The sequence below is a fragment of the Oncorhynchus gorbuscha genome, unplaced genomic scaffold (assembly GCF_021184085.1).
Source record: "Oncorhynchus gorbuscha isolate QuinsamMale2020 ecotype Even-year unplaced genomic scaffold, OgorEven_v1.0 Un_scaffold_1120, whole genome shotgun sequence".
NCBI lineage: Eukaryota > Metazoa > Chordata > Actinopteri > Salmoniformes > Salmonidae > Oncorhynchus > Oncorhynchus gorbuscha.
Window position 1 is genome coordinate 125,755 of NW_025745994.1, and position 25,357 is coordinate 151,111.

A 25,357-nucleotide genomic window follows, 5' to 3' on the forward strand; every position below is an offset into this window, starting at 1 on the left:
AAGCTGGGAGGCTCCGCCTCTTGTTAATCAATATGAAGCTGGGAGGCTCCGCCTCTTGTTAATCAATATGAAGCTGGGAGGCTCCTTGTTAATCAACATGAAGCTGGGAGGCTCCTCTTGTTAATCAACATGAAGCTGGGAGGCTCCTCTTGTTAATCAATATGAAGCTGGGAGGCTCCTCCTCTTGTTAATCAATATGAAGCTGGGAGGCTCCTCCTCTTGTTAATCAATATGAAGCTGGGAGGCTCCTCTTGTTAATCAATATGAAGCTGGGAGGCTCCCCTTGTTAATCAATATGAAGCTGAGAGGCTCGTTGTTAATCAATATGAAGCTGGGAGGCTCCTCTTGTTAATCAATATGAAGCTGGGAGGCTCCTCCTCTTGTTAATCAATATGAAGCTGGGAGGCTCCTCCTCTTGTTAATCAATATGAAGCTGGGAGGCTCCTCCTCTTGTTAATCAATATGAAGCAGGGAGGCTCCTCTTGTTAATCAATATGAAGCTGGGAGGCTCTCTTGTTAATCAATATGAAGCTGGGAGGCTCCTCTTGTTAATCAATATGAAGCTGGGAGGCTCCTCTTGTTAATCAATATGAAGCTGGGAGGCTCCTCTTGTTAATCAATATGAAGCTGGGAGGCTCCTCTTGTTAATCAATATGAAGCTGGGAGGCTCCTCTTGTTAATCAATATGAAGCAGGGAGGCTCCTCTTGTTAATCAATATGAAGCAGGGAGGCTCCTCGTGTTAATCAATATGAAGCTGGGAGGCTCCTCCTCTTGTTAATCAATATGAAGCTGGGAGGCTCCTCTTGTTAATCAATATGAAGCTGGGAGGCTCCTCTTGTTAATCAATATGAAGCTGGGAGGCTCCTCTTGTTAATCAATATGAAGCTGGGAGGCTCCTCTTGTTAATCAATATGAAGCTGGGAGGCTCCTCTTGTTAATCAATATGAAGCTGGGAGGCTCCTCTTGTTAATCAATATGAAGCTGGGAGGCTCCTCTTGTTAATCAATATGAAGCTGGGAGGCTCCTCTTGTTAATCAATATGAAGCTGGGAGGCTCCTCTTGTTAATCAATATGAAGCTGGGAGGCTCCTCTTGTTAATCAATATGAAGCTGGGAGGCTCCTCTTGTTAATCAATATGAAGCTGGGAGGGCTCCTCTTGTTAATCAATATGAAGCTGGGAGGCTCTCCTCTTGTTAATCAATATGAAGCTGGGAGGCTCCTCCTCTTGTTAATCAATATGAAGCTGGGAGGCTCCTCCTCTTGTTAATCAATATGAAGCTGGGAGGCTCCTCCTCTTGTTAATCAATATGAAGCTGGGAGGCTCCTCTTGTTAATCAATATGAAGCTGGGAGGCTCCTCTTGTTAATCAATATGAAGCTGGGAGGCTCCTCTTGTTAATCAATATGAAGCTGGGAGGCTCCTCCTCTTGTTAATCAATATGAAGCTGGGAGGCTCCTCCTCTTGTTAATCAATATGAAGCTGGGAGGCTCCTCCTCTTGTTAATCAATATGAAGCTGGGAGGCTCCTCTTGTTAATCAATATGAAGCTGGGAGGCTCCTCCTCTTGTTAATCAATATGAAGCTGGGAGGCTCCTCCTCTTGTTAATCAATATGAAGCTGGGAGGCTCCTCTTGTTAATCAATATGAAGCTGGGAGGCTCCTCTTGTTAATCTCTCTTGTTAATCAATATGAAGCTGGGAGGCTCCTCTTGTTAATCAATATGAAGCTGGGAGGCTCCTCTTGTTAATCAATATGAAGCTGGGAGGCTCCTCTTGTTAATCAATATGAAGCTGGGAGGCTCCTCTTGTTAATCAATATGAAGCTGGGAGGCTCCTCTTGTTAATCAATATGAAGCTGGGAGGCTCCTCTTGTTAATCAATATGAAGCTGGGAGGCTCCTCTTGTTAATCAATATGAAGCTGGGAGGCTCCTCTTGTTAATCAATATGAAGCTGGGAGGCTCCTCTTGTTAATCAATATGAAGCTGGGAGGCTCCTCTTGTTAATCAATATGAAGCTGGGAGGCTCCTCTTGTTAATCAATATGAAGCTGGGAGGCTCCTCTTGTTAATCAATATGAAGCTGGGAGGCTCCTCTTGTTAATCAATATGAAGCTGGGAGGCTCCTCTTGTTAATCAATATGAAGCTGGGAGGCTCCTCTTGTTAATCAATATGAAGCTGGGAGGCTCCTCTTGTTAATCAATATGAAGCTGGGAGGCTCCTCTTGTTAATCAATATGAAGCTGGGAGGCTCCTCTTGTTAATCAATATGAAGCTGGGAGGCTCCTCTTGTTAATCAATATGAAGCTGGGAGGCTCCTCTTGTTAATCAATATGAAGCTGGGAGGCTCCTCTTGATGAAGCTGGGAGGCTCCTCTTGTTAATCAATATGAAGCAGGAGGCTCCTCTTGTTAATCAATATGAAGCAGGGAGGCTCCTCCTCTTGTTAATCAATATGAAGCTGGGAGGCTCCTCTTGTTAATCAATATGAAGCTGGGAGGCTCCTCTTGTTAATCAATATGAAGCTGGGAGGCTCCTCTTGTTAATCAATATGAAGCTGGGAGGCTCCTCTTGTTAATCAATATGAAGCTGGGAGGCTCCTCTTGTTAATCAATATGAAGCTGGGAGGCTCCTCCTCTTGTTAATCAATATGAAGCAGGGAGGCTCCTCTTGTTAATCAATATGAAGCTGGGAGGCTCCTCCTCTTGTTAATCAATATGAAGCAGGGAGGCTCCTCTTGTTAATCAATATGAAGCAGGGAGGCTCCTCCTCTTGTTAATCAATATGAAGCTGGGAGGCTCCTCCTCTTGTTAATCAATATGAAGCTGGGAGGGCTCCTCTTGTTAATCAATATGAAGCTGGGAGGCTCCTCTTGTTAATCAATATGAAGCTGGGAGGCTCCTCTTGTTAATCAATATGAAGCTGGGAGGCTCCTCTTGTTAATCAATATGAAGCTGGGAGGCTCCTCTTGTTAATCAATATGAAGCTGGGAGGCTCCTCCTCTTGTTAATCAATATGAAGCTGGGAGGCTCCTCTTGTTAATCAATATGAAGCAGGGAGGCTCCTCTTGTTAATCAATATGAAGCTGGGAGGCTCCTCTTGTTAATCAATATGAAGCTGGGAGGCTCCTCTTGTTAATCAATATGAAGCTGGGAGGCTCCTCTTGTTAATCAATATGAAGCTGGGAGGCTCCTCTTGTTAATCAATATGAAGCTGGGAGGCTCCTCTTGTTAATCAATATGAAGCTGGGAGGCTCCTCTTGTTAATCAATATGAAGCTGGGAGGCTCCTCCTCTTGTTAATCAATATGAAGCTGGGAGGCTCCTCCTCTTGTTAATCAATATGAAGCTGGGAGGCTCCTCCTCTTGTTAATCAATATGAAGCTGGGAGGCTCCTCCTCTTGTTAATCAATATGAAGCTGGGAGGCTCCTCCTCTTGTTAATCAATATGAAGCAGGGAGGCACCTCCTCTTGTTAATCAATATGAAGCTGAGAGGCTCCTCCTCTTGTTAATCAATATGAAGCTGGGAGGCTCCTCTTGTTAATCAATATGAAGCTGGGAGGCTCCTCCTCTTGTTAATCAATATGAAGCTGGGAGGCTCCTCCTCTTGTTAATCAATATGAAGATGGGAGGCTCCTCCTCTTGTTAATCAATATGAAGCAGGGAGGCTCCTCTTGTTAATCAATATGAAGCTGGGAGGCTCCTCTTGTTAATCAATATGAAGATGGGAGGCTCCTCCTCTTGTTAATCAATATGAAGCTGGGAGGCTCCTCCTCTTGTTAATCAATATGAAGCTGGGAGGCTCCTCCTCTTGTTAATCAATATGAAGCTGGGAGGCTCCTCCTCTTGTTAATCAATATGAAGCTGGGAGGCTCCTCCTCTTGTTAATCAATATGAAGCTGGGAGGCTCCTCCTCTTGTTAATCAATATGAAGCTGGGAGGCTCCTCCTCTTGTTAATCAATATGAAGCTGGGAGGCTCCTCCTCTTGTTAATCAATATGAAGCTGGGAGGCTCCTCCTCTTGTTAATCAATATGAAGCTGGGAGGCTCCTCCTCTTGGTAATCAATATGAAGCTGGGAGGCTCCTCCTCTTGTTAATCAATATGAAGCTGGGAGGCTCCTCCTCTTGTTAATCAATATGAAGCTGGGAGGCTCCTCTTGTTAATCAATATGAAGCTGGGAGGCTCCTCCTCTTGTTAATCAATATGAAGCTGGGAGGCTCCTCCTCTTGTTAATCAATATGAAGCTGGGAGGCTCCTCTTGTTAATCAATATGAAGCTGGGAGACATTTTTCTGTTTGTGTCTACTAACCAAAAATACACATGGCACCAAAATTATGCAAATTAACCTCCAGACGAAAAAGCATGACCAGTCAAATGCATTTTCAGCGCCTGACCGGTTAATGGTTAGCATCCCAACCTTGACCTCTAACCCCTGACTTGGGATAGGTTTGGAGCTGACTAGGTGACCCGTGTCTAGTCTCTTAACACTGTGTGTTTGTCCTAACCACCTGTCCTTTCTCTCTCTTTCTCTCGCTCTCCTCTCTCCCTTCCTTTTGCTCTTTTTCTCGTACTCCTCCCTTCCTCTTTCTCTCTCTCTCTCCTCCCATTCTCCCTCCCCTTTTTCCCCTTTTCTCTCTCCCCTCTCTTTCTCTCTCTCCCCCCTCTCTTTCTCTCTCTCCCCTCCTCTCTTTCTCTCTCCAGCCCCTGAATCCTGCCCGGCGACATGTGATTCGTCCAGCAGCACTGTGGGGTGTGGCCTCTGAAGGCGATGGACCAATCATAGAGCTAAAAGAGGTTGACGGTCATCGGACTGCACCCCTTCCATCCACCTCACAGTCCAGAGACGCCTCGGCCCCATCCACCTCACAGTACAGAGACACTTCCGCCCCATCAACCTCACAGTACAGAGACACTTCCGCCCCATCAACCTCACAGTACAGAGACACTTCCGCCCCATCAACCTCACAGTACAGAGACCGAGACGCCTCGGCCCCATCCACCTCACAGTACAGAGACCGAGACGCCTCCGCCCCATCCACCTCACAGTACAGAGACACTTCCGCCCCATCAACCTCACAGTACAGAGACCGAGACGCCTCGGCCCCATCCACCTCACAGTACAGAGACCGAGACGCCCCATCCACCTCACAGTACAGAGACCGAGACGCCTCGGCCCCATCCACCTCACAGTACAGAGACGCCTCGGCCCCATCCACCTCACAGTACAGAGACGCCTCGGCCCCATCCACCTCACAGTACAGAGACACTTCCGCCCCATCCACCTCACAGTACAGAGACGGAGACGCCTCCGCCCCATCCACCTCGCAGTACAGAGACCCCTCCGCCCCATCCACCTCGCAGTACAGAGACACCTCCGCCCCATCCACCTCACAGTACAAAGACACCTCCGCCCCATCCACCTCACAGTACAGAGACCGAGACGCCTCGGCCCCATCCACCTCACAGTACAGAGACCGAGACGCCTCCGCCCCATCCACCTCACAGTACAGAGACCGAGACGCCTCCGCCCCATCCACCTCACAGTACAGAGACACCTCCGCCCCATCCACCTCAACCCAGACCAGACATCAACCCTTCACCAGGCCTGTCCTGCAGGAGGTCAAGTTAGTTTTGCTCCCTCAGGTTCAGCCCCCTGCACCTCCTCAGCCCCATGCCCGGCCCCGATCCCCCCAACAGCAGCTCCACCCTGGACCCCTCAACCAGCCTCCCCTTTCCCCCCAGGCTCTCCTCCTAACCCAAGCCTTCCAGATCCAACAACCCAGATCCCTTCATCCCCAACCTGTTCCCCAGGTCGCTCCCCAGCCCGTGCCTGCTCCCCAGCGGTGTCCTGCGGGCCCCTGTGGCGTCCCTGCGCCCGCCGTGCTGATAGCTGCTGCCCCCCAGCGGTGTCCTGCGGGCCCCTGTGGCGTCCCTGCCCCCGCCGTGCTGATAGCTGCTGCCCCCGAGCGTCTGGGTCTCCCAGAGACCGGCCATCGCATCACCCTGGGCAGCCAGACTCTTGGGGGCCTTAACCCCCAGTCCGGAGGCCCGCTGCTGACACACGACCGCCCTCTGTCCCTGGAGCCACAGGTGGTAGTTGTGGTCAACCGGCCGGCCACTCAACCCCCTCCCCATCCCGGCTCTCGCTGTTCCCCTGAACCCTAACCCCATAGTCCCAGCCCCTGTCGTCCCCAGGACAGCGGAGGAGAGGGCAGGTCCCTCAGAAGACCAACAGGAAGTCCAGGGACCAGAGACACCTCAGCTGCAGCCCCACGTCAGAGCACTGGTCAGAGGAGTGGTGAGTCGTACAGACATGACTGGTAGTGGCCCTCACTTCTAATGGGTAGTGACCCTCACTTCTAATGGGTAGTGGCCCTCACTTCTAATGGGTAGTGGCCCTCACTTCTAATGGGTAGTGACCCTCACTTCTAATGGGTAGTGGCCCTCACTTCTAATGGGTAGTGGCCCTCACTTCTAATGGGTAGTGGCCCTCACTTCTAATGGGTAGTGGCCCTCACTTCTAATGGGTAGTGGCCCTCACTTCTAATGGGTAGTGGCCCTCACTTCTAATGGGTAGTGGCCCTCACTTCTAATGGGTAGTGGCCCTCACTTCTAATGGGTAGTGGCCCTCACTTCTAATGGGTAGTGGCCCTCACTTCTAATGGGTAGTGGCCCTCACTTCTAATGGGTAGTGGCCCTCACTTCTAATGGGTAGTGGCCCTCACTTCTAATGGGTAGTGGCCCTCACTTCTAATGGGACCCTCACTTCTAAGTAGTGCCCTCACTTCTAATGGGTAGTGGCCCTCACTTCTAATGGGTAGTGGCCCTCACTTCTAATGGGTAGTGGCCCTCACTTCTAATGGGTAGTGGCCCTCACTTCTAATGGGTAGTGGCCCTCACTTCTAATGGGTAGTGGCCCTCACTTCTAATGGGTAGTGGCCCTCACTTCTAATGGGTAGTGGCCCTCACTTCTAATGGGTAGTGGCCCTCACTTCTAATGGGTAGTGGCCCTCACTTCTAATGGGTAGTGGCCCTCACTTCTAATGGGTAGTGGCCCTCACTTCTAATGGGTAGTGGCCCTCACTTCTAATGGGTAGTGGCCCTCACTTCTAATGGGTAGTGGCCCTCACTTCTAATGGGTAGTGGCCCTCACTTCTAATGGGTAGTGGCCCTCACTTCTAATGGGTAGTGGCCCTCACTTCTAATGGGTAGTGGCCCTCACTTCTAATGGGTAGGGCCCTCACTTCTAATGGGTAGCGGCCCTCACTTCTAATGGGTAGCGGCCCTCACTTCTAATGGGTAGGCCCTCACTTCTAATGGGTAGCTTCTAATGGGGCTACCTCACTTCTAATGGGTAGTGGCCCTCACTTCTAATGGGTAGTGGCCCTCACTTCTAATGGGTAGTGGCCCTCACTTCTAATGGGTAGTGGCCCTCACTTCTAATGGGTAGCTTCTAATGGGGCCCTCACTTCTAATGGGTAGTGGCCCTCACTTCTAATGGGTAGTGGCCCTCACTTCTAATGGGTAGCGGCCCTCACTTCTAATGGGTAGCGGCCCTCACTTCTAATGGGTAGTGGCCCTCACTTCTAATGGGTAGTGGCCCTCACTTCTAATGGGTAGCGGCCCTCACTTCTAATGGGTAGCGGCCCTCACTTCTAATGGGTAGTGGCCCTCACTTCTAATGGGGACCCTCACTTCTAGTGGCCCTCACTTCTAATGGGTAGCGGCCCTCACTTCTAATGGGTAGTGGCCCTCACTTCTAATGGGTAGTGGCCCTCACTTCTAATGGGTAGTGGCCCTCACTTCTAATGGGTAGCGGCCCTCACTTCTAATGGGTAGCGGCCCTCACTTCTAATGGGTAGCGGCCCTCACTTCTAATGGGTAGCGGCCCTCACTTCTAATGGGTAGCGGCCCTCACTTCTAATGGGTAGCGGCCCTCACTTCTAATGGGTAGTGGCCCTCACTTCTAATGGGTAGTGGCCCTCACTTCTAATGGGTAGTGGCCCTCACTTCTAATGGGTAGTGGCCCTCACTTCTAATGGGTAGTGGCCCTCACTTCTAATGGGTAGTGGCCCTCACTTCTAATGGGTAGTGGCCCTCACTTCTAATGGGTAGTGGCCCTCACTTCTAATGGGTAGTGGCCCTCACTTCTAATGGGTAGTGGCCCTCACTTCTAATGGGTAGTGGCCCTCACTTCTAATGGGTAGTGGCCCTCACTTCTAATGGGTAGTGGCCCTCACTTCTAATGGGTAGTGGCCCTCACTTCTAATGGGTAGTGGCCCTCACTTCTAATGGGTAGTGGCCCTCACTTCTAATGGGTAGTGGCCCTCACTTCTAATGGGTAGTGGCCCTCACTTCTAATGGGTAGTGGCCCTCACTTCTAATGGGTAGTGGCCCTCACTTCTAATGGGTAGTGGCCCTCACTTCTAATGGGTAGTGGCCCTCACTTCTAATGGGTAGTGGCCCTCACTTCTAATGGGTAGTGGCCCTCACTTCTAATGGGTAGTGGCCCTCACTTCTAATGGGTAGTGGCCCTCACTTCTAATGGGTAGTGGCCCTCACTTCTAATGGGTAGTGGCCCTCACTTCTAATGGGTAGTGGCCCTCACTTCTAATGGGTAGTGGCCCTCACTTCTAATGGGTAGTGGCCCTCACTTCTAATGGGTAGTGGCCCTCACTTCTAATGGGTAGTGGCCCTCACTTCTAATGGGTAGTGGCCCTCACTTCTAATGGGTAGTGGCCCTCACTTCTAATGGGTAGTGGCCCTCACTTCTAATGGGTAGTGGCCCTCACTTCTAATGGGTAGTGGCCCTCACTTCTAATGGGTAGTGGCCCTCACTTCTAATGGGTAGTGGCCCTCACTTCTAATGGGTAGTGGCCCTCACTTCTAATGGGTAGTGGCCCTCACTTCTAATGGGTAGTGGCCCTCACTTCTAATGGGTAGTGGCCCTCACTTCTAATGGGTAGTGGCCCTCACTTCTAATGGGTAGTGGCCCTCACTTCTAATGGGTAGCGGCCCTCACTTCTAATGGGTAGCGGCCCTCACTTCTAATGGGTAGCGGCCCTCACTTCTAATGGGTAGCGGCCCTCACTTCTAATGGGTAGTGGCCCTCACTTCTAATGGGGTAGCGACCCTCACTTCTAATGGGTAGCGGCCCTCACTTCTAATGGGTAGCGGCCCTCACTTCTAATGGGTAGCGGCCCTCACTTCTAATGGGTAGCTTCTAATGGGTAGCGGCCCTCACTTCTAATGGGTAGTGGCCCTCACTTCTAATGGGTAGCGGCCCTCACTTCTAATGGGTAGCGGCCCTCACTTCTAATGGGTAGCGGCCCTCACTTCTAATGGGTAGCGGCCCTCACTTCTAATGGGTAGCGGCCCTCACTTCTAATGGGTAGCGGCCCTCACTTCTAATGGGTAGCGGCCCTCACTTCTAATGGGTAGCCCTCACTTCTAATGGGGCCCTCACTTCTAATGGGTAGCGGCCCTCACTTCTAATGGGTAGTGGCCCTCACTTCTAATGGGTAGTGGCCCTCACTTCTAATGGGTAGTGGCCCTCACTTCTAATGGGTAGTGGCCCTCACTTCTAATGGGTAGTGGCCCTCACTTCTAATGGGTAGTGGCCCTCACTTCTAACTCACTTCTAATGGGTAGTGATCCTCACTTCTCAGGGGTAGTGACCCTCACTTCTAATGGCTCGTGACCCTCACTTCTAATGGGTAGTGGCCCTCACTTCTAATGGGTAGTGACCCTCACTTCTAATGGGTAGTGGCCCTCACTTCTAATGGGTAGTGGCCCTCACTTCTAATGGGTAGTGGCCCTCACTTCTAATGGGTAGCGACCCTCACTTCTAATGGGTAGCGACCCTCACTTCTAATGGGTAGCGACCCTCACTTCTAATGGGTAGTGACCCTCACTTCTAATGGGTAGTGACCCTCACTTCTAATGGGTAGAGACCCTCACTTCTAATGGGTAGCGACCCTCACTTCTAATGGGTAGCGACCCTCACTTCTAATGGGTAGCGACCCTCACTTCTAATGGGTAGTGGCCCTCACTTCTAATGGGTAGTGGCCCTCACTTCTAATGGGTAGCTTCTAATGGGTAGCTACACTCACTTCTAATGGGTAGTGGCCCTCACTTCTAATGGGTAGCGGCCCTCACTTCTAATGGGTAGCGGCCCTCACTTCTAATGGGTAGCGGCCCTCACTTCTAATGGGTAGCGGCCCTCACTTCTAATGGGTAGCGACCCTCACTTCTAATGGGTAGCGGCCCTCACTTCTAATGGGTAGCGGCCCTCACTTCTAATGGGTAGCGGCCCTCACTTCTAATGGGTAGCGACCCTCACTTCTAATGGGTAGCGACCCTCACTTCTAATGGGTAGCGGCCCTCACTTCTAATGGGTAGCGGCCCTCACTTCTAATGGGTAGCGGCCCTCACTTCTAATGGGTAGCGGCCCTCACTTCTAATGGGTAGCGGCCCTCACTTCTAATGGGTAGCGGCCCTCACTTCTAATGGGTAGCGGCCCTCACTTCTAATGGGTAGCGGCCCTCACTTCTAATGGGTAGCGGCCCTCACTTCTAATGGGTAGCGGCCCTCACTTCTAATGGGTAGCGGCCCTCACTTCTAATGGGTAGCGGCCCTCACTTCTAATGGGTACTTCTAATGGGTAGCGGCCCTCACTTCTAATGGGTAGCGGCCCTCACTTCTAATGGGTAGCGGCCCTCACTTCTAATGGGTAGCGGCCCTCACTTCTATTGGGTAGTGGCCCTCACTTCTAATGGGTAGTGGCCCTCACTTCTAATGGGTAGTGGCCCTCACTTCTAATGGGTAGTGGCCCTCACTTCTAATGGGTAGTGGCCCTCACTTCTAATGGGTAGCGGCCCTTACTTCTAATGGGTAGTGATCCTCACTTCTCAGGGGTAGTGACCCTCACTTCTAATGGCTCGTGACCCTCACTTCTAATGGGTAGTGGCCCTCACTTCTAATGGGTAGTGACCCTCACTTCTAATGGGTAGTGGCCCTCACTTCTAATGGGTAGTGGCCCTCACTTCTAATGGGTAGTGGCCCTCACTTCTAATGGGTAGCGACCCTCACTTCTAATGGGTAGCGACCCTCACTTCTAATGGGTAGGGACCCTCACTTCTAATGGGTAGTGACCCTCACTTCTAATGGGTAGTGACCCTCACTTCTAATGGGTAGAGACCCTCACTTCTAATGGGTAGGACCCTCACTTCTAATGGGTAGCGACCCTCACTTCTAATGGGTAGCGACCCTCACTTCTAATGGGTAGCGACCCTCACTTCTAATGGGTAGTGGCCCTCACTTCTAATGGGTAGTGGCCCTCACTTCTAATGGGTAGCTTCTAATGGGTAGCTACACTCACTTCTAATGGGTAGCTTCTAATGGGTAGCTACACTCACTTCTAATGGGTAGCGGCCCTCACTTCTAATGGGTAGCGGCCCTCACTTCTAATGGGTAGCGGCCCTCACTTCTAATGGGTAGCGGCCCTCACTTCTAATGGGTAGCGACCCTCACTTCTAATGGGTAGCGGCCCTCACTTCTAATGGGTAGTGGCCCTCACTTCTAATGGGTAGTGGCCCTCACTTCTAATGGGTAGTGGCCCTCACTTCTAATGGGTAGTGGCCCTCACTTCTAATGGGTAGCTTCTAATGGGTAGCTACACTCACTTCTAATGGGTAGTGGCCCTCACTTCTAATGGGTAGTGGCCCTCACTTCTAATGGGTAGTGGCCCTCACTTCTAATGGGTAGTGGCCCTCACTTCTAATGGGTAGCTTCTAATGGGTAGTGGCCCCCACTTCTAATGGGTAGTGGCCCCCACTTCTAATGGGTAGTGGCCCTCACTTCTAATGGGTAGCGGCCCTCACTTCTAATGGGTAGCGACCCTCACTTCTAATGGGTAGCGGCCCTCACTTCTAATGGGTAGGGGCCCTCACTTCTAATGGGTAGCGGCCCTCACTTCTAATGGGTAGCGGCCCTCACTTCTAATGGGTAGTGGCCCTCACTTCTAATGGGTAGTGGCCCTCACTTCTAATGGGTAGTGGCCCTCACTTCTAATGGGTAGTGGCCCTCACTTCTAATGGGTAGCTTCTAATGGGTAGTGGCCCTCACTTCTAATGGGTAGTGGCCCTCACTTCTAATGGGTAGTGTCCCTCACTTCTAATGGGTAGTGTCCCTCACTTCTAATGGGTAGTGTCCCTCACTTCTAATGGGTAGTGGCCCTCACTTCTAATGGGTAGCGGCCCTCACTTCTAATGGGTAGTTATATCTAGTATGTCTATAACTCCTCTCCAGGTGGATCTGTTTCCTGATGTCCAGGAGAACTATGTAGCAGAACTGATCCAGACCAATGACCTGAAAGACCTCAATGTGTAAGAACTACAACTATCTCCATGACTACCACTGACCTGAAAGAATCTCAATGTGTTAGAACTACAACTATCTCCATGACTACCACTGACCTGAAAGAATCTCAATGTGTTAGAACTACAACTATCTCCATGACCACCACTGACCTGAAAGAATCTCAATCTGTTAGAACTACAACTATCTCTATGACTACCACTGACCTGAAAGAATCTCAATCTGTTAGAACTACAACTATCTCCATGACTACCACTGACCTGAAAGAATCCCAATCTGTTAGAACTACAACTATCTCCATGACTACCACTGACCTGAAAGAATCCCAAGAATCCCAAGGTGGTCCTTCTGTAGCTCAGTTGGTAGAGCATGGCGCTTGTAACGCCAGGATAGTGGGTTCGATCCCCGGGACCACCCATACGTAGAATGTATGCACACATGACTGTAAGTCGCTTTGGATAAAAGCGTCTGCTAAATGGCATATATTATTATTATTATTACTGTTAGAACTACAACTATCTCCATGACTACCACTGACCTGAAAGAATCTCAATCTGTTAGAACTACAACTATCTCTATGACTGTGAAATGTGGTTGTCTGTGGTTGTCTCACCTTGCTCTATATAAGAGCTAAATGACTCAAATATAAAACTCCTGCTATTTAGTTTTCTCTCTCTCTGTGTGAGAGATCTGTACCAGCATTCTGTAACTCTCTGATATCTGTGTCGGTGTATTTAACCTGTGAGTGTCTGTGTCCAGTATCTGTAACATGTTGCTGGAGAACCCAGCCTTCCCTCAGAGAGAGAGTTCAGCCGCCGCGGCTCAGAGCAGCATGCTACTGGAACCCTGCAACGACAACTCACAGGTAGAGACGTGTGTGAACCCTGTGTGTTAGCTAGGGATGGGGCTCCACTGCTCAGAGCAGCATGCTATTGGACATGCTACCCCCCCCCATCCCTAGTGTTAGTCCTCTAAACGCCCCCCATCCCTAGTGTTAGTCCTGTCTCTCTAAACGCCCCCCCATCCCTAGTGTTAGTCCTGTGTCTCTAAACACCCCCATCCCTAGTGTTAGTCCTCTAAACCCCTCATCCCTCGTGTTAGTCCTCTAAACGCCCCCATCCCTAGTGTTAGTCCTGTCTCTCTGAACGCCCCCTCATCCCTCGTGTTAGTCCTCTAAACGCCCCCATCCCTAGTGTTAGTCCTGTCTCTCTAAACGCCCCCCATCCCTAGTGTTAGTCCTGTCTCTCTAAACGCCCCCCATCCCTAATGTTAGTCCTCTACACACCCCCATCCCTAGTGTTAGTCCTGTCTCTCTAAACGCCCCCATCCCTAGTGTTAGTCCTGTGTCTCTAAACGCCCCCATCCCTAGTGTTAGTCCTCTACACACCCCCCATCCCTAGTGTTAGTCCTCTAAACGCCCCCATCCCTAGTGTTAGTCCTGTCTCTCTAAACGCCCCCCATCCCTAGTGTTAGTCCTGTTTCTCTAAACGCCCCCATCCCTAATGTTAGTCCTGTCTCTCTAAACGCCCCCATCCCTAGTGTTAGTCCTCTAAACGCCCCCATCCCTAGTGTTAGTCCTCTAAACGCCCCCATTCCTAGTGTTAGTCCTGTCTCTCTAAACGCCCCCATCCCTAGTGTTAGTCCTCTAAACGCCCCCATCCCTAGTGTTAGTCCTGTCTCTCTAAACGCCCCCATCCCTAGTGTTAGTCCTGTCTCTCTAAACGCCCCCATCCCTAGTGTTAGTCCTCTAAACGCCCCCCATCCCTAGTGTTAGTCCTGTCTCTCTAAACGCCCCCCATCCCTAGTGTTAGTCCTGTCTCTCTAAACGCCCCCATCCCTAGTGTTAGTCCTGTCTCTCTAAACGCCCCCATCCCTAGTGTTAGTCCTGTCTCTCTAAACCCCCCCATCCCTAGTGTTAGTCCTGTCTCTCTAAACGCCCCCATCCCTAGTGTTAGTCCTCTAAACGCCCCCATCCCTAGTGTTAGTCCTGTCTCTCTAAACGCCCCCCATCCCTAGTGTTAGTCCTGTCTCTCTAAACGCCCCCCATCCCTAGTGTTAGTCCTGTCTCTCTAAACGCCCCCATCCCTAGTGTTAGTCCTCTAAATGCCCCCATTCCTAGTGTTAGTCCTGTCTCTCTAAACGCCCCCATCCCTAGTGTTAGTCCTCTAAACGCCCCCATCCCTAGTGTTAGTCCTGTCTCTCTAAACGCCCCCATCCCTAGTGTTAGTCCTGTCTCTAAACGCCCCCATCCCTAGTGTTAGTCCTCTAAACGCCCCCATCCCTAGTGTTAGTCCTGTCTCTCTAAACGCCCCCATCCCTAGTGTTAGTCCTGTCTCTCTAAACGCCCCCATCTCTAGTGTTAGTCCTGTCTCTCTAAACGCCCCCATCCCTAGTGTTAGTCCTGTCTCTCTAAACGCCCCCCATCCCTAGTGTTAGTCCTGTCTCTCTAAACGCCCCCATCCCTAGTGTTAGTCCTGTCTCTCTAAACGCCCCCCATCCCTAGTGTTAGTCCTGTCTCTCTAAACCCCCCATCCCTAGTGTTAGTCCTGTCTCTCTAAACCCCCCATCCCTAGTGTTAGTCCTGTCTCTCTAAACGCCCCCATCCCTAGTGTTAGTCCTCTAAACGCCCCCCATCCCTAGTGTTAGTCCTGTCTCTCTGAACGCCCCCTCATCCCTCGTGTTAGTCCTCTAAACGCCCCCCATCCCTAGTGTTAGTCCTGTCTCTCTAAACGCCCCCATCCCTAGTGTTAGTCCTGTCTCTCTAAACGCCCCCCATCCCTAGTGTTAGTCCTGTCTCTCTAAACGCCCCCATCCCTAGTGTTAGTCCTGTGTCTCTAAACGCCCCCCATCCCTAGTGTTAGTCCTCTACACACCCCCATCCCTAGTGTTAGTCCTCTAAACGCCCCCATCCCTAGTGTTAGTCCTGTCTCTCTAAACGCCCCCATCCCTAGTGTTAGTCCTGTTTCTCTAAACGCCCCCATCCCTAATGTTAGTCCTGTCTCTCTAAACGCCCCCATCCCTAGTGTTAGTCCTCTAAACGCCCCCATCCCTAGTGTTAGTCCTCTAAACGCCCCCATTCCTAGTGTTAGTCCTGTCTCTCTAAACGCCCCCCATCCCTAGTGTTAGTCCTCTAAACGCCCCCATCCCTAGTGTTAGTCCTGTCTCTCTAAACGCCCCCATCCCTAGTGTTAGTCCTGTCTCTCTAAACGCCCCCATCCCTAGTGTTAGTCCTCTAAACGCCCCCATCCCTAGTGTTAGTCCTGTCTCTCTAAACGCCCCCATCCCTAGTGTTAGTCCTGTCTCTCTAAACGCCCCCCATCCCTAGTGTTAGTCCTGTCTCTCTAAACGCCCCCATCCCTAGTGTTAGTCCTGTCTCTCTAAACGCCCCCATCCCTAGTGTTAGTCCTGTCTCTCTAAACGCCCCCATCCCTAGTGTTAGTCCTCTAAACGCCCCCCATCCCTAGTGTTAGTCCTGTCTCTCTAAACCCCCATCCCTAGTGTTAGTCCTGTCTCTCTAAACCCCCCATCCCTAGTGTTAGTCCTGTCTCTCTAAACGCCCCCATCCCTAGTGTTAGTCCTCTAAACGCCCCCATCCCTAGTGTTAGTCCTGTCTCTCTAAACGCCCCCCATCTCTAGTGTTAGTCCTGTCTCTCTAAACGCCCCCATCCCTAGTGTTAGTCCTCTAAACGCCCCCCCATCCCTAGTGTTAGTCCTGTCTCTCTAAACGCCCCCATCCCTAGTGTTAGTCCTGTCTCTCTAAACGCCCCCCATCCCTAGTGTTAGTCCTGTCTCTCTAAACGCCCCCATCCCTAGTGTTAGTCCTGTCTCTCTAAACGCCCCCCATCCCTAGTGTTAGTCCTGTCTCTCTAAACGCCCCCATCCCTAGTGTTAGTCCTGTCTCTCTAAACGCCCCCATCCCTAGTGTTAGTCCTGTCTCTCTAAACCCCCCATCCCTAGTGTTAGTCCTGTCTCTCTAAACCCCCATCCCTAGTGTTAGTCCTGTCTCTCTAAACGCCCCCCATCCCTAGTGTTAGTCCTGTCTCTCTAAACCCCCATCCCTAGTGTTAGTCCTGTCTCTCTAAACCCCCATCCCTAGTGTTAGTCCTGTCTCTCTAAACGCCCCCATACCTAGTGTTAGTACTCTAAACGCCCCCATCCCTAGTGTTAGTCCTGTCTCTCTAAACGCCCCCATACCTAGTGTTAGTACTCTAAACGCCCCCATCCCTAGTGTTAGCCCTCTAAACGCCCCCATCCCTAGTGTTAGTCCTGTCTCTCTAAACGCCCCCCATCCCTAGTGTTAGTCCTGTCTCTCTAAACGCCCCCATCCCTAGTGTTAGTCCTCTAAACGCCCCCATCCCTAGTGTTAGTCCTCTAAACGCCCCCATCCCTAGTGTTAGTCCTCTAAACGTCCTCCCCCCATTCCTAGTGTTAGTCCTCTAAACGCCCCCATTCCTAGTGTTAGTCCTCTAAATGCCCCCCATCCCTAGTGTTAGTCCTCTAAACGCCCCCATTCCTAGTGTTAGTCCTCTAAACGCCCCCCATCCCTAGTGTTAGTCCTCTAAACGCCCCCATCCCTAGTGTTAGTCCTCTAAACGCCCCCCCATCCCTAGTGTTAGACCTCTAAACGCCCCCATCCCTAGTGTTAGTCCTGTCTCTCTAAACGCCCCCATCCCTAGTGTTAGTCCTGTCTCTCTAAACGCCCCCATCCCTAGTGTTAGTCCTGTCTCTCTAAACGCCCCCCATCCCTAGTGTTAGTCCTGTCTCTCTAAACGCCCCCATCCCTAGTGTTAGTCCTCTAAACGCCCCCATCCCTAGTGTTAGTCCTGTCTCTCTAAACGCCCCCATCCCTAGTGTTAGTCCTGTCTCTCTAAACGCCCCCATCCCTAGTGTTAGTCCTCTAAACGCCCCCCATCCCTAGTGTTAGTCCTCTAAACGCCCCCATCCCTAGTGTTAGTCCTGTCTCTCTAAACGCCCCCATCCCTAGTGTTAGTCCTGTCTCTCTAAACGCCCCCATCCCTAGTGTTAGTCCTGTCTCTCTAAACGCCCCCATCCCTAGTGTTAGTCCTCTACACACCCCCCATCCCTAGTGTTAGTCCTCTAAACGCCCCCATCCCTAGTGTTAGTCCTGTCTCTCTAAACGCCCCCCATCCCTAGTGTTAGTCCTCTAAACGCCCCCCGTCCCTAGTGTTAGTCCTCTAAACGCCCCCATCCCTAGTGTTAGTCCTGTCTCTCTAAACGCCCCCCATCCCTAGTGTTAGTCCTGTCTCTCTAAACGCCCCCATCCCTAGTGTTAGTCCTGTCTCTCTAAACGCCCCTGTCCCTAGTGTTAGTCCTGTCTCTCTAAACGCCCCTGTCCCTAGTGTTAGTCCTCTAAACGCCCCCCATCCCTAGTGTTAGTCCTCTAAACGCCCCTGTCCCTAGTGTTAGTCCTGTCTCTCTAAACACCCCTGTCCCTAGTGTTAGTCCTGTCTCTCTAAACACCCCTGTCCCTTGTGTTAGTCCTGTCTCTCTAAACGCCCCCCGTCCCTAGTGTTATCCCTGTCTCTCTAAATACCCCTGTCCCTTGTGTTAGCCCTCTAAACGCCCCCATCCCTAGTGTTAGTCCTGTCTCTCTAAACGCCCCTGTCCCTAGTGTTAGTCCTGTCTCTCTAAACGCCCCGTCCCTAGTGTTAGTCCTGTCTCTCTAAACGCCCCTGTCCCTAGTGTTAGTCCTGTCTCTCTAAACGCCCCTGTCCCTTGTGTTAGTCCTGTCTCTCTAAACGCCCCGTCCCTAGTGTTAGTCCTGTCTCTCTAAACGCCCCCATCCCTAGTGTTAGTCCTGTCTCTCTAAACGCCCCTGTCCCTAGTGTTAGTCCTGTCTCTCTAAACGCCCCTGTCCCTAGTGTTAGTCCTGTCTCTCTAAACGTCCCTGTCCCTTGTGTTAGTCCTGTCTCTCTAAACACCCCTGTCCCTAGTGTTATCCCTGTCTCTCTAAACACCCCTGTCCCTAGTGTTAGTCCTGTCTCTCTAAACACCCCCGTCCCTAGTGTTAGTCCTCTAAACGCCCCCGTCCCTAGTGTTAGTCCTCTAAACGCCCCCCATCCCTAGTGTTAGTCCTGTCTCTCTAAACGCCCCCATCCCTAGTGTTAGTCCTGTCTCTCTAAACCCCCCATCCCTAGTGTTAGTCCTGTCTCTCTAAACCCCCCATCCCTAGTGTTAGTCCTGTCTCTCTAAACGCCCCCATACCTAGTGTTAGTACTCTAAACGCCCCCCATCCCTAGTGTTAGTCCTGTCTCTCTAAACGCCCCCATACCTAGTGTTAGTACTCTAAACGCCCCCATCCCTAGTGTTAGCCCTCTAAACGCCCCCATCCCTAGTGTTAGTCCTGTCTCTCTAAACGCCCCCCCCATCCCTAGTGTTAGTCCTGTCTCTCTAAACGCCCCCCATCCCTAGTGTTAGTCCTCTAAACGCCCCCATCCCTAGTGTTAGTCCTCTAAACGCCCCCCATTCCTAGTGTTAGTCCTCTAAACGCCCCCATTCCTAGTGTTAGTCCTCTAAATGCCCCCCATCCCTAGTGTTAGTCCTCTAAACGCCCCCATTCCTAGTGTTAGTCCTCTAAACGCCCCCATCCCTAGTGTTAGTCCTCTAAACCCCCCATCCCTAGTGTTAGTCCTCTAAACGCCCCCCCATCCCTAGTGTTAGACCTCTAAACGCCCCCATCCCTAGTGTTAGTCCTGTCTCTCTAAACGCCCCCATCCCTAGTGTTAGTCCTGTCTCTCTAAACGCCCCCATCCCTAGTGTTAGTCCTGTCTCTCTAAACGCCCCCATCCCTAGTGTTAGTCCTGTCTCTCTAAACGCCCCCATCCCTAGTGTTAGTCCTCTAAACGCCCCCATCCCTAGTGTTAGTCCTGTCTCTCTAAACGCCCCCATCCCTAGTGTTAGTCCTGTCTCTCTAAACGCCCCCATCCCTAGTGTTAGTCCTCTAAACGCCCCCCATCCCTAGTGTTAGTCCTCTAAACGCCCCCATCCCTAGTGTTAGTCCTGTCTCTCTAAACGCCCCCATCCCTAGTGTTAGTCCTGTCTCTCTAAACGCCCCCATCCCTAGTGTTAGTCCTGTCTCTCTAAACGCCCCCATCCCTAGTGTTAGTCCTCTACACACCCCCCCATCCCTAGTGTTAGTCCTCTAAACGCCCCCCCATCCCTAGTGTTAGTCCTGTCTCTCTAAACGCCCCCCATCCCTAGTGTTAGTCCTCTAAACGCCCCCGTCCCTAGTGTTAGTCCTCTAAACGCCCCCCATCCCTAGTGTTAGTCCTGTCTCTCTAAACGCCCCCATCCCTAGTGTTAGTCCTGTCTCTCTAAACGCCCCCATCCCTAGTGTTAGTCCTGTCTCTCTAAACGCCCCCTGTCCCTAGTGTTAGTCCTGTCTCTCTAAACGCCCCTGTCCCTAGTGTTAGTCCTCTAAACGCCCCCATCCCTAGTGTTAGTCCTCTAAACGCCCCTGTCCCTAGTGTTAGTCCTGTCTCTCTAAACGCCCCCATCCCTAGTGTTAGTCCTCTAAACGCCCCCATCCCTAGTGTTAGTCCTCTAAACGCCCCCATTCCTAGTGTTAGTCCTCTAAACGCCCCCATTCCTAGTGTTAGTCCTCTAAATGCCCCCCATCCCTAGTGTTAGTCCTCTAAACGCCCCCATTCCTAGTGTTAGTCCTCTAAACGCCCCCATCCCTAGTGTTAGTCCTCTAAACGCCCCCCATCCCTAGTGTTAGTCCTCTAAACGCCCCCCATCCCTAGTGTTAGACCTCTAAACGCCCCCCATCCCTAGTGTTAGTCCTGTCTCTCTAAACGCCCCCATCCCTAGTGTTAGTCCTGTCTCTCTAAACGCCCCCATCCCTAGTGTTAGTCCTGTCTCTCTAAACGCCCCCCATCCCTAGTGTTAGTCCTGTCTCTCTAAACGCCCCCATCCCTAGTGTTAGTCCTCTAAACGCCCCCATCCCTAGTGTTAGTCCTGTCTCTCTAAACGCCCCCCATCCCTAGTGTTAGTCCTGTCTCTCTAAACGCCCCCATCCCTAGTGTTAGTCCTCTAAACGCCCCCATCCCTAGTGTTAGTCCTCTAAACGCCCCCATCCCTAGTGTTAGTCCTGTCTCTCTAAACGCCCCCATCCCTAGTGTTAGTCCTGTCTCTCTAAACGCCCCCATCCCTAGTGTTAGTCCTGTCTCTCTAAACGCCCCCATCCCTAGTGTTAGTCCTCTACACACCCCCATCCCTAGTGTTAGTCCTCTAAACGCCCCCATCCCCCCCCATCCCTAGTGTTAGTCCTGTCTCTCTAAACGCCCCCATCCCTAGTGTTAGTCCTCTAAACGCCCCCCGTCCCTAGTGTTAGTCCTCTAAACGCCCCCCCATCCCTAGTGTTAGTCCTGTCTCTCTAAACGCCCCCATCCCTAGTGTTAGTCCTGTCTCTCTAAACGCCCCCCCATCCCTAGTGTTAGTCCTGTCTCTCTAAACGCCCCTGTCCCTAGTGTTAGTCCTGTCTCTCTAAACGCCCCTGTCCCTAGTGTTAGTCCTCTAAACGCCCCCCATCCCTAGTGTTAGTCCTCTAAACGCCCCTGTCCCTAGTGTTAGTCCTGTCTCTCTAAACACCCCTGTCCCTAGTGTTAGTCCTGTCTCTCTAAACACCCCTGTTCCTTGTGTTAGTCCTGTCTCTCTAAACGCCCCCCCGTCCCTAGTGTTATCCCTGTCTCTCTAAATACCCCTGTCCCTTGTGTTAGCCCTCTAAACGCCCCCCATCCCTAGTGTTAGTCCTGTCTCTCTAAACGCCCCTGTCCCTAGTGTTAGTCCTGTCTCTCTAAACGCCCCCGTCCCTAGTGTTAGTCCTGTCTCTCTAAACGCCCCTGTCCCTAGTGTTAGTCCTGTCTCTCTAAACGCCCCTGTCCCTTGTGTTAGTCCTGTCTCTCTAAACGCCCCCGTCCCTAGTGTTAGTCCTGTCTCTCTAAACGCCCCCCATCCCTAGTGTTAGTCCTGTCTCTCTAAACGCCCCTGTCCCTAGTGTTAGTCCTGTCTCTCTAAACGCCCCTGTCCCTAGTGTTAGTCCTGTCTCTCTAAACGTCCCTGTCCCTTGTGTTAGTCCTGTCTCTCTAAACACCCCTGTCCCTAGTGTTATCCCTGTCTCTCTAAACACCCCTGTCCCTAGTGTTAGTCCTGTCTCTCTAAACACCCCTGTCCCTAGTGTTAGTCCTCTAAACGCCCCCCGTCCCTAGTGTTAGTCCTCTAAACGCCCCCCCATCCCTAGTGTTAGTCCTGTCTCTCTAAACACCCCTGTCCCTAGTGTTAGTCCTGTCTCTCTAAACACCCCTGTCCCTTGTGTTATCCCTGTCTCTCTAAACACCCCTGTGCCTAGTGTTAGTCCTCTAAACACCCCTGTCCCTAGTGTTAGCCCTCTAAACGCCCCTGTCCCTAGTGTTAGTCCTCTAAACACCCCTGTCCCTAGTGTTAGTCCTGTCTCTCTAAACACCCCCGTCCCTAGTGTTAGTCCTGTCTCTAAACACCCCTGTCCCTAGTGTTATCCCTGTCTCTCTAAACGCCCCCCATCCCTAGTGTTAGTCCTGTCTCTCTAAACGCCCCCCCATCCCTAGTGTTAGTCCTGTCTCTCTAAACCCCCCATCCCTAGTGTTAGTCCTGTCTCTCTAAACCCCCCATCCCTAGTGTTAGTCCTGTCTCTCTAAACGCCCCCCATCCCTAGTGTTAGTCCTCTAAACGCCCCCATCCCTAGTGTTAGTCCTGTCTCTCTAAACGCCCCCCATCCCTAGTGTTAGTCCTGTCTCTCTAAACGCCCCCATCCCTAGTGTTAGTCCTCTAAACGCCCCCCATCCCTAGTGTTAGTCCTGTCTCTCTAAACGCCCCCATCCCTAGTGTTAGTCCTGTCTCTCTAAACGCCCCCCATCCCTAGTGTTAGTCCTGTCTCTCTAAACGCCCCCATCCCTAGTGTTAGTCCTGTCTCTCTAAACGCCCCCCATCCCTAGTGTTAGTCCTGTCTCTCTAAACGCCCCCATCCCTAGTGTTAGTCCTGTCTCTCTAAACGCCCCCATCCCTAGTGTTAGTCCTGTCTCTCTAAACCCCCCATCCCTAGTGTTAGTCCTGTCTCTCTAAACCCCCCATCCCTAGTGTTAGTCCTGTCTCTCTAAACCCCCATCCCTAGTGTTAGTCCTGTCTCTCTAAACGCCCCCATACCTAGTGTTAGTACTCTAAACGCCCCCCATCCCTAGTGTTAGTCCTGTCTCTCTAAACGCCCCCCATACCTAGTGTTAGTACTCTAAACGCCCCCCATCCCTAGTGTTAGCCCTCTAAACGCCCCCATCCCTAGTGTTAGTCCTGTCTCTCTAAACGCCCCCATCCCTAGTGTTAGTCCTGTCTCTCTAAACGCCCCCATCCCTAGTGTTAGTCCTCTAAACGCCCCCATCCCTAGTGTTAGTCCTCTAAACGCCCCCCATTCCTAGTGTTAGTCCTCTAAACGCCCCCATTCCTAGTGTTAGTCCTCTAAATGCCCCCCATCCCTAGTGTTAGTCCTCTAAACGCCCCCATTCCTAGTGTTAGTCCTCTAAACGCCCCCCATCCCTAGTGTTAGTCCTCTAAACGCCCCCCATCCCTAGTGTTAGTCCTCTAAACGCCCCCCATCCCTAGTGTTAGACCTCTAAACGCCCCCATCCCTAGTGTTAGTCCTGTCTCTCTAAACGCCCCCATCCCTAGTGTTAGTCCTGTCTCTCTAAACGCCCCCATCCCTAGTGTTAGTCCTGTCTCTCTAAACGCCCCCATCCCTAGTGTTAGTCCTGTCTCTCTAAACGCCCCCATCCCTAGTGTTAGTCCTCTAAACGCCCCCATCCCTAGTGTTAGTCCTGTCTCTCTAAACGCCCCCATCCCTAGTGTTAGTCCTGTCTCTCTAAACGCCCCCATCCCTAGTGTTAGTCCTCTAAACGCCCCCATCCCTAGTGTTAGTCCTCTAAACGCCCCCCATCCCTAGTGTTAGTCCTGTCTCTCTAAACGCCCCCATCCCTAGTGTTAGTCCTGTCTCTCTAAACGCCCCCATCCCTAGTGTTAGTCCTGTCTCTCTAAACGCCCCCATCCCTAGTGTTAGTCCTCTACACACCCCCCATCCCTAGTGTTAGTCCTCTAAACGCCCCCCATCCCTAGTGTTAGTCCTGTCTCTCTAAACGCCCCCATCCCTAGTGTTAGTCCTCTAAACGCCCCCGTCCCTAGTGTTAGTCCTCTAAACGCCCCCCCATCCCTAGTGTTAGTCCTGTCTCTCTAAACGCCCCCATCCCTAGTGTTAGTCCTGTCTCTCTAAACGCCCCCATCCCTAGTGTTAGTCCTGTCTCTCTAAACGCCCCTGTCCCTAGTGTTAGTCCTGTCTCTCTAAACGCCCTGTCCCTAGTGTTAGTCCTCTAAACGCCCCCATCCCTAGTGTTAGTCCTCTAAACGCCCCCCATCCCTAGTGTTAGTCCTGTCTCTCTAAACCCCCCATCCCTAGTGTTAGTCCTGTCTCTCTAAACGCCCCCATCCCTAGTGTTAGTCCTGTCTCTCTAAACCCCCATCCCTAGTGTTAGTCCTCTAAACGCCCCCATCCCTAGTGTTAGTCCTGTCTCTCTAAACGCCCCTGTCCCTAGTGTTAGTCCTGTCTCTCTAAACACCCCTGTCCCTAGTGTTAGTCCTGTCTCTCTAAACACCCCTGTCCCTTGTGTTAGTCCTGTCTCTCTAAACGCCCCCCGTCCCTAGTGTTATCCCTGTCTCTCTAAATACCCCTGTCCCTTGTGTTAGCCCTCTAAACGCCCCCATCCCTAGTGTTAGTCCTGTCTCTCTAAACGCCCCTGTCCCTAGTGTTAGTCCTGTCTCTCTAAACGCCCCCGTCCCTAGTGTTAGTCCTGTCTCTCTAAACGCCCCTGTCCCTAGTGTTAGTCCTGTCTCTCTAAACGCCCCTGTCCCTTGTGTTAGTCCTGTCTCTCTAAACGCCCCGTCCCTAGTGTTAGTCCTGTCTCTCTAAACGCCCCCATCCCTAGTGTTAGTCCTGTCTCTCTAAACGCCCCTGTCCCTAGTGTTAGTCCTGTCTCTCTAAACGCCCCTGTCCCTAGTGTTAGTCCTGTCTCTCTAAACGCCCCTGTCCCTTGTGTTAGTCCTGTCTCTCTAAACACCCCTGTCCCTAGTGTTATCCCTGTCTCTCTAAACACCCCTGTCCCTAGTGTTAGTCCTGTCTCTCTAAACACCCCTGTCCCTAGTGTTAGTCCTCTAAACGCCCCCGTCCCTAGTGTTAGTCCTCTAAACGCCCCCCATCCCTAGTGTTAGTCCTGTCTCTCTAAACACCCCTGTCCCTAGTGTTAGTCCTGTCTCTCTAAACACCCCTGTCCCTTGTGTTATCCCTGTCTCTCTAAACACCCCTGTGCCTAGTGTTAGTCCTCTAAACACCCCTGTCCCTAGTGTTAGCCCTCTAAACGCCCCTGTCCCTAGTGTTAGTCCTCTAAACACCCCTGTCCCTAGTGTTAGTCCTGTCTCTCTAAACACCCCGTCCCTAGTGTTAGTCCTGTCTCTAAACACCCCTGTCCCTAGTGTTATCCCTGTCTCTCTAAACCCCCCTGTCCCTAGTGTTAGTCCTGTCTCTCTAAACGCCCCCGTCCCTAGTGTTATCCCTGTCTCTCTAAACGCCCCCTGTCCCTAGTGTTAGTCCTGTCTCTCTAAACGCCCCCTGTCCCTAGTGTTAGTCCTGTCTCTCTAAACGCCCCCTGTCCCTAGTGTTAGTCCTGTCTCTCTAAACGCCCCTGTCCCTAGTGTTAGTCCTGTCTCTCTAAACGCCCCCATCCCTAGTGTTAGTCCTCTAAACGCCCTGTCCCTAGTGTTATCCCTGTCTCTCTAAACGCCCCCATCCCTAGTGTTAGTCCTCTAAACGCCCCTGTCCCTAGTGTTAGTCCTGTCTCTCTGAACGCCCCTGTCCCTTGTGTTAGCCCTGTCTCTCTAAACACCCCTGTCCCT

The 25,357-nt window shown here is 51.6% G+C and overlaps 1 protein-coding gene across 1 annotated transcript in view; it reads left to right on the forward strand.

Annotated features, from left to right (window-relative positions):
- Positions 1-6,125: 6,125 nt before the first annotated feature.
- Positions 6,126-25,357, forward strand: part of LOC124021463 (E3 ubiquitin-protein ligase RNF216-like) — a gene marked incomplete at its 3' end in the record, with an annotated part of 69,419 nt that continues 50,187 nt past the window's right edge. The window contains exons 1-3 of the mRNA XM_046336660.1: positions 6,126-6,293; positions 12,305-12,381; positions 13,133-13,238. Of these exons, the coding sequence (XP_046192616.1) occupies positions 13,143-13,238 (96 nt within the window). The remainder of the gene's footprint in view (positions 6,294-12,304; positions 12,382-13,132; positions 13,239-25,357) is intronic.